The following is a 9045-nucleotide window of genomic DNA, read 5'->3' on the forward strand; positions in this document are numbered from 1 at the left end:
GCAGGAATGGCCCAGGTAAAACAAGGAAGTAGCAGAGAACAAAATGGGGAATGGTGAGTAGAGCATGGGATGAAGTAGCTGGAAAAGAATCCAGAAAGGTAGGTTGGGGTTAGTGTGTGAAGGGGGCCTTGAATGCTCATTCTCCTATGGGCAGTGGGGAACCAGTGAAGATTTTCTGGCCGGGCAGTGGCGTGATCAGACCTGTGTTCTTTCTCCTAACCAGAAGAGCAGCAGAAGCAAAGACAAGAACCAGTGCTGCCCCATCTGTAACATGACCTTTTCCTCCCCTGTCGTGGCCCAGTCGCACTACCTGGGGAAGACCCACGCAAAGAACTTAAAGCTGAAGCAGCAATCCACTAAGGTGGAAGGTACTGGTTTTCCTGAGTGGTGCTATGTATCGGGACCCCTCCCGTCCTCAAGGCACCAATGCCAGGTGCTCCCAGAAATGCTCACTGGGGCCACAGACTTGAAGAGGTTGAACTGCTTTTGAGAGCCCTTAAAAATATCAAAGTAGACCCAGCTTCTATGAAATGCATCCTGGGAGTTGTACTCACCTAACCTCCCTTTCTTTGGTTACATCAGTTTTTCTCTATAGAAGCTTCTTAGCCCTGAGCTTTTGTCCTTAAAAATAATTATAAGTCAGGAGTGCCAAAGTCCTCCAGCCTATGCACACCAGGAGAGCATTCTATCTCCTGCCTCTCTCACTTAGAGTTTTCCCTCCTAGCATCCACCTGCCCTGTTGCCATGCATTCCAAGTTAAAAGCTAAATCCTTGTCTTTTTCGTGTGCTCAGGTTATGCCCTGTGCACTTTAATCCTCAAAGCTGCCTGTTCTCCTCAAGACAGGGACTTGCCTTTCGAAGCTGAATACTTCAGTGCTGCCACTACTGCCCAGCAAACTGTATTTGCAACTGCCATGAACTCATTCCCAGTGCAGTGACTTCTAAAATAGCCCCCTTTATCTTGTCACCACTGGGGCTCAGCCTTCACTTTCATCTCATTAACTCATGACTTTCTGGGATTTTAAACCTCTGCTAACTGCAGTTAGTCAAAACTGAAAGTTCTTTGATCTTTATTTTATTTTTTTCTTGGTAATTTTTGCTTCTGTCTTTATTTTGGACCAAGAAGTAGACTATACTATCTATAATACTTGTCCTTTTTTGAATTGCTGTATTATAAAAACAAGACAGTGATGTTTTGGAAGACTTTGAAGAGAGGGTAAAAAAATCACTCATAATTATACTCTCTTATCACACCCCAATCTAGTATTCCTGCCATGAAACAAGAGATAAAGTCATGGATGCCCAAGTTTAAATCCTACCACTGCTATTTACCATCTGTATGACTGAACTTCTTTGTGCCTGAGTTTTCTCACCTATAAAATGTTGATAATACTACTTCATAGGTTTTGAGGATGAAATAAGGTATACAAGGAACCTAGGATGTAATAAATGCTCAGTAAAGGACAGTTCTCTTTTTCTTGGCCAAGTGGCCTGCAGGATCTTAGTTCCCCGACCAGGGATTGAATCCGGGCCCTGGTAGTGAAAGTGCCAAGTCCTAATCACTGGACTGCCAGGGAATTCCCGACAGTTCCTATTGTTAGTATTATCACCATCATCAAGATAGCCAGTGAATGGAATCCCCACATAAAATGCAGTAGTTGATCAGGCATCCACCACCTGGAGCATGTCACTGGCCTTGCTTATGGTTTGTTCATCATTAAGTTATACTAGTACTAATTGCTTTTGTTTAAAGTCAGTGTTGGTACCATTTATGGTACCAAAAAGTTTAAACATTAGACCAAGGGAAATTAGCTTAAGAACAGAACTTTATATGGTCACTTATCTTTAGGTTTATATGAGCTTAACTTTCTATAAATGGGAAAATTCCCTGGAATATGCCCGGTCCAAAGATTCCATATTCAAGCATTTATGTTTTGTATTTACTTTTGGCCCTTGCCACATAACAGGTATGTTATATATAGTTATAATCATAGTGCATGTACCATTTGTATCCTGCTTTAACTTTTAATTTTGTAGTTTAAGCACATTTCCATGTTATTATATGAGTTTATAACTATATTTCTGAAATTAAACATTTTTCTAATGTAAAAGTAATACAAGCATGTTGTAGAAAATATGGAAAATATAGATAAATGGAAAGAAAAATACTCATAATTTTACCATTCAAAGATAACCACTGTTAACATTTTGGAGTACTGTTTCTCCTATAATCTTTTATGTGTATGTGTGTATATCTGTGCATATGTGTGTTTTATGTATGTCTAGATTATGTTGATAAACATAAAATACTTTAACCTTATTGTTTTTATAAAAACAATGCATACTCATTATTGTTATTTCTAGTTCAAACAATGCAAAAGGTACAAAGAGGAAAGTAAAATACCACCCAAATCCTGCCACCAAGAGAGAAACACTGTTAATATGTTGGTAACATTTCAAAATACCAGTATATACATATAGATTGCACGTTATGTCTTTTAATAATGACATGATCGTATCATGTGTATAATTTTCTTTTATGCTCTTTTCACTTAATATAACATTTGTATTTCCCCATGTTATTAGAAACTTTTTCATAAACATTTTTTATGACAGTATCCCATCACAGCACATTTATTTAACCAGTCCTCTAATGGTGAACATTTACGTTTTCCCCCTCTCCTTTATTAATGTTTGTAAATAACACTACAGCAAACATTCCTGTAGAACTCTCTTTCCATATTTCAAGTTGTTTCCTGAGAGAAGACTCCTGTAGCTCTCATTTTTACTGGATGTCTATTAAGTGGTTCCTCCAACTTTACTTAACCATTCACCTCTGATGCTTCTCTTCAGTATCTTTTAAAGAAAGACCCTTATGTTTCAGTGGTCATGATTATTTCTTTTCTGATATCAAGAATCTGCATTCATTGTAGAAAAGTTGGAAAAGACTGAAAAGCACACTTTTACTCAATGCTTTTGGTCTTTTTTCCACACATCACCAGTATGGTTTTTGTTGTTTTACAGAACCAAGGACATAAGAACCAGTTTGCTGTATAACCTTTTTTTTTTTTTAACTCAACACGACATACTGAATATTTTCTCATATTATTGAATATTCTACAACATGTACCTTACTTTTGCAGTGACTTGCTGAAACAATGGCTAGGGAAAATCAAATAGCCAGGGAAATTGAGATTTCCTATACTGGAAAACCATTGTGGGAAAAGCCAGCAAGTTTCTTCTGGCTTGTTGAAAATCCTCAAAACTTCCCCCATTAAAGTGGTACAGAGATGAAAGAACATCTGTCTGTGAGTGCTGCTGAGACCCACCTCTCCTCCACCATTGGTGGGGGTTCTAGACCACATTTTTAAAGGAGTGGTTACTAGATTGACACCATTCCAGCCATGTGGACTCATTAGTGAGTCATGACATCCACTTTATAAAGCAGCAGTGCAGCCTGCAGTCAGCATCAGGACATTTCTTGGCCCACGGGGGGCTTACATATATGCCCATACCAGGCTCTGATTAACTGAATTCATGGACCACAGCCAGGGATGTTTTCTGAAGGTGAACGCATGGAGTGTAGCCTTCAGATCTCCCTGCCACACTGTGGCAGCCTGGCATAGAGGAGAGGGCATGGTCTTTAGGGTCACACAGGCCTGTATTCACTCATTAGCTGGGTGATCTTGGGTAAGTCATTTCACCCATCTGAGCCTCGGTTTTTCTCTGTATTGTGGCAAAATGACACCTACCTCATGGCATAGTTCTGAGGACCAAAAGAGAAAATATATATACAAATCTCATAACTAAATGTCAATGTCATCCTCCACTCCCCCACTCAGCCTAGAAGGCAGTGTAGCCTAAAAGGCCCCCCTAGTATAGTGCCTTTTCTAAATGACCCTCCAGGCCCTCAGGCCCTCAGTTTCTACATCTGTGCATTGACTTCCAAATCTATAACTGAGATACTTTGAGGATGGGAGTAAAACACGCAAACTTCTTGTCCCATTTGCTGTGAAGTTCTGGGGAATTCTGAGGGATGAGAAGATTGCAAGCATGTACATATCTAATCTGTTGTAATTTGGCAACTTGATAGTAGAAGTGCAGATCCCTCTCGGAATATAAGAAAATCAGGATTCATGTGCCTGAAGTAGTTAAAGCTGCCGAACAGAGTAGGCGGTCTTTGGGCTCCCCATATCTTCTCAATTAGAGAAGATTTTCACTGTGTGATTCACACAGGCAGTGCCACACCTGCAGGTGTGATTAACTAGTGACCCAGCCTTTCTTTGCATTCAGCATACGCGAAAGCCTGGCACCTTCTGGGTTTTTTCATCGTTTCTGTTTGAACTCTCTCACCGCAGCTCTGTCGAAACGCCTTACAAACCCTTTCCTTGTGGCCTCCACCTTAGCCTTGCACCAGAACAGAGAGATGATAGACCCAGACAAGTTCTGCAGCCTCTGCCACGCGACTTTCAATGACCCTGTCATGGCTCAGCAACATTATATGGGCAAGAAACACAGGAAACAGGAGACCAAGCTCAAACTTATGGCACACTACGGGCGGCTGGCCGACCCTGCTGTCACTGACTCATCAGGTAAGGGGCTCAGCTCACACCCAGAGCTGGATCGGGGCTTGATTGCTGGGGTTCCCTGGACCACCAAGGCTATGCTTTTCCTCCTTAGGTCTTCTGAAGCAGGCATTGCAAACTCAAATGCCTGCAGAGGCTGGACAGGAAATTTCAATATGTGAAAGAGCCAGTAGGGGATATGATCAGCTGAGGGTATGTGCCTCTCCTAGACAGCTCCAGCCAGTTGTTACCATATCTTTCAGTTTTTCAAAAGAATCTAGAAGCCAGATTTGAATAAGAATTCTCCTGATTTTTAAATGTGCAACTAAATTTTTAAAAGTTTAAACCCTATGTGCGTCAAACCTGCCTGCAAGCCAGATTTGGGGCAAAGGGCCACCAATCTGCAACCTCTGATTTAAACTCCCTGTCATCCACATTTCTTGTGTGAGGGCCTCAGCAGCCTCTGCCAGATTTTATAATGTCCTCAGAATCCCTCATCTCCCAGCAGCTAAGGCCCACCTGTGTCCCTGGGATAGAGTGGTGAAGGAGACCACTCTGACTCAGAACATTAGCTACTGCCCTGACCTCCAGATACCAGTCAGCATCACAGGAGTGAGCATTCATAAAAAGTTAGGAGCCCTTCCCATCACAGTAACTACTCACAGCCTATAGTAAGGGTGGGGAGGGGGAGGTTATTATTTTCTCTTTCAGTCAGCAAATATTTATTGAAATCCTGCTGCATTCCCTCATTGGGGTATAGTAGTGACCAAATCTGATACAGTCTCTGTCTTGTGGAGCCCACTTAAGCATTGGTGTGGGTCCCCAGGGCTTCTTCCCCAGGCCATGGAGATGCAGCCCCAGACAGAGAGCACCATGGCATCCAGGTGCAAGGAAGCTCTTGCTCAGAGCCATCTGTGCTCTTCCCACAATCCTGGAGAGGTGAACACCCAGATGCCATAGATGTTCCAGGCCACATATGGGCAAGGGGAACGATCATGCCTCTCTAACAACCCCCCAAACCCCAAAGCACCATACAGCACAGGCCGTCCTTGGGCAATACTGACTGATGAGAAGGTGCAAAATGGTTGCTATGCAGCAAGGGGGAGATTCCTTTAGCAGGGTGCCAAGGATTGCCTTTCCAAAGCCTTTGAAAGACCCTCTTTTAGAAACCTCTTCAAAATCAGAAAGGAATGACTAATATTTATTTACTGGTCCTACATATAGGTAGTGCCTTTCCCTTTAACAGGATCAATTTCATATGCTGAGGCATCTGGAAACTTCAGAACCAAGATCCTCAGAGCCCTGCTTCATGACATAGCATCCAGCTAGCACAACCCAGTGTTCTCTTGCAGCTAACCCTCTTTTGCTCCAGTTCCTGCCCCAGCTTTGCTCGGTCCTGCCCTGGTTATTCCCTCATTATCTCTTTTCCATTGGCAGGACTGAGGCACTGCAGTGTTTCAGGCTGCTTATCTTAACTTGTATCCATTCTTTTCTTTTATCTCAAACCAAATCCTCCTTCTTGTATTTACCCTCCTCCATTTGTCTAAGCTAAATTACCATATTTAATCCTAGAACTGTATCCTGGATCCTTTTTTCTGGCTTAAATCATTTGACTTCATTACAGATCAACTAAATTCTTTCATGAAAATCTAGGTGGGGGGAAGGGGTATCACATCCCACTTTGGTATTAATATATACATTATAATTTGATCCCCACAGCATTCCTATAAAATAGTTGTGATTTTCCCACTTTACAAATAAAGAAGATGAGACTCAGAGTGACTTGCTCAGGTCATACAGCTGATATGACCTGATGTTAATAAGTGACAGCATCAGTAGGGGTCTGTAGCTCTGTCTGTTTCCAAAACATACACTCCTTCTCCCTGCCTTCAGCTCTGAGTGTACTTGGCTGTAGGCTCTCCGAGTCCAGGATGTCAGCAGAGACACTGAGCTCTCTCTGACCCCCTTCTTACAGAAGTGGGATGTTGACCTAGGGTATGCAAGCAGTGACTTCTGCTGACAGGGGTTCTGCCCTAGTAAAGGATTTAGGTTGTTAGCAGCTTGGCTTTTCCCTGCTGGCTTCAGTCGACCCTTGTTCATTTGTTCTGTCAGACAGTCAGTCATCCTGCACTTACCAATGGCTGCTGTAGTCCAGGCCTTAGGCTAGATGCTCTCACATTTAATTACCTGACTTAATCCAGACAACAACTCTGTTGTGCACATTTGATTATCACCATTTCACAAATGAGGACATTAGGATCAGAAAGATGAAATGATTTGTTCTGGGTCCCACACTAGGCTGTGGCAGCCAGCATTGAAACCCAAGTCAGGGTTCTGTGTTAGGTCCAGAGAATAGTTTCCATGGGGCTCCTGGCAAGTGTCTCATGACAAGTATGGGTCAAATGTGAGATGTATCTGATCCAGAGTGTCCAGATCTCTCCCACCAGGGGTGGATGCAGCATCTACCAAGCAGATTAAACAAGACTTGGGGACTTCCCTGGTGGTGCACTGGTTAAGAATCCACCTGCCAATGCAGGGGACGCGGGTTCGATCCCTGGTCCGGAAAGACCCCACATGCCGCGGAGCAACTAAGCCCATGCGCCACAACTACTGAGCCTGTGCTCTAGAGCCCTCGAGCCACAACTATTGAGCCCATGTGCTGCAACTACTGAAGCCCACGCACCGCAACTACTGAGCCCACATGCCACAACTGCTGAAGCCCCCGTGCCTAGAGCCCATGCTCCGCAACAAGAGAAGCCACCGCAATGAGAAGCCCACTCACCACAATGAAGAGTAGCCCCCGCTCGCTCTAGAGAAAGCCTGCGTGCAGCAACGAAGACCTAACGAAAAAAAAAAAAAAAACTTGGAGTTTTCTTTATACTCCAAGCTCACATTCCTCTCATTCACTCAAGAATGTCAGAACTAAAACCTGCATATCATTCAGGTAGCCAAATCCTTCCAGCCGCCAGAGCTCTCAGCATCCCCTCTGGGTTACATAAACAAGACAGGTATTGTCCATATTCTTGTGGAGCTTAGAGTCTAGCAGAGAAAACAGGCATTGAGCAATGAACTACAAGTGTGGCAAACTTTAGAAAAGGAAACAAACAGGATGCTATAAAGATAACTTAAGATGGGGGACCAGGGACAAGAGAGATAGTGTGGGGCAACATGCTGCTGGGGAGATGAGCAAGTATCTAGTCATGGCATTGTGGGTCATGTTAGAGATTTGGACCTTTATCCTAAGAGCATTGGGAAGCTACTCACATCTTCAGCATTATTAGATCATTCTAGTTACAAAGTGGAGAATGGCTTGCAATTAGGGAGGAAGGGTAGTGGAGAGAGACCAGCAGTGAGACTATTGCAATAATTCATACTGGAGAATATGGGAGGCTGGACTAAGATAGCAGTGGTAGATGTAGACAGGAGTAGATGGATTCAAGAGGTGGGTAGGAAGTAGAATTGGCCATCCAGTGTGGGAGATGAAGGAAAGGGAACAGGCAAGGATGGTGCCCAGGTTTAGTCTGAAGCCATTAGGTGAATGACCAGGTTTTGGCAGCTTGAGTTTAAGATGCCCGCGAGATATCAAAGTAGAGATGTTCAAGAGGCAGTTGGATATATAGGTCTAGGCCTAAAAGAGAGGTCTGGGTTAGAGATATTGCCATTTTGGTAGGTCAGAAACTGTTAAATATTGGTAGTTTCATATGTTTTAAACTAATAAGTGATCATTGAATTCAGAGAAATGAAAGAGATCCCTTAGAGTTTAGAGAGAAAGGAGCAAAGGATCTAAGATTGAGCCCCCTGAAAATTCTGGCACATGCTACAAACCTGGATGAACCTTGAGGACATTCTGTACAGTGAAATAAGCCAGTCACAAAAAGACAAATCCTCTATGATTTCATTTGTATGAGATATCAAGAGTAATCACACTCATAGAAACAGAAAGAATGTGGTTGCCAGGGATTAGGGGGAGGGAGAAATGGGGAGTCTAATGGGTGTAGGTTTTTAGTTTTACAAAATGACAGAGTTCTGGAGATTGGTTACACAACAATGTGAAGATACTTAACATGATGAAAACAAATTTCTCTAACCCAGAACTGTCCTTTACAATTACTGAATTGTACACTTAAAATGGATTAGATGGTAAATTTTCTGTTATTTGTATTCTACCACAATTTAAAATAATAAAAAGAAATTTAAAGAGAGAAAGAAAGAAAACCAAGATTGAGCCCTCTGGAACTGCCAGTATTAAATGGTGGAGGTCAAACATGAGACAGCAAAAGAAACTGAGAAGGAGCCACCAGAGAAGAAAAATCAAGAGTGTGGCATGCTGAAAGCCAAGGACGGGGAGACTTTGAAGAAGGAAGGAGTCACCAGTTCTGTCAGGTGCTGTTGAGAGGTCAAATATGAAGAGGCCACATAAGCATTCATTTTGTCCATTAAATTCAGATACAGGGAAGCCTCCATTGGCCTCGGAAAGAGT

At 42.8% G+C, this 9045-nt stretch overlaps 1 protein-coding gene across 1 annotated transcript in view; it reads left to right on the forward strand.

Moving 5' to 3' along the window:
* ZNF346 (zinc finger protein 346) overlaps positions 1-9045 on the forward strand; it is a 27828-nt gene that overhangs the window by 12409 nt on the left and 6374 nt on the right. The window contains exons 4-5 of the mRNA XM_007463081.1: positions 224-368; positions 4407-4592. Of these exons, the coding sequence (XP_007463143.1) occupies positions 224-368; positions 4407-4592 (331 nt within the window). The remainder of the gene's footprint in view (positions 1-223; positions 369-4406; positions 4593-9045) is intronic.

This window comes from Lipotes vexillifer, unplaced genomic scaffold (genome assembly GCF_000442215.2).
Source record: "Lipotes vexillifer unplaced genomic scaffold, Lipotes_vexillifer_v1.1 scaffold514, whole genome shotgun sequence".
Lineage (NCBI taxonomy): Eukaryota > Metazoa > Chordata > Mammalia > Artiodactyla > Lipotidae > Lipotes > Lipotes vexillifer.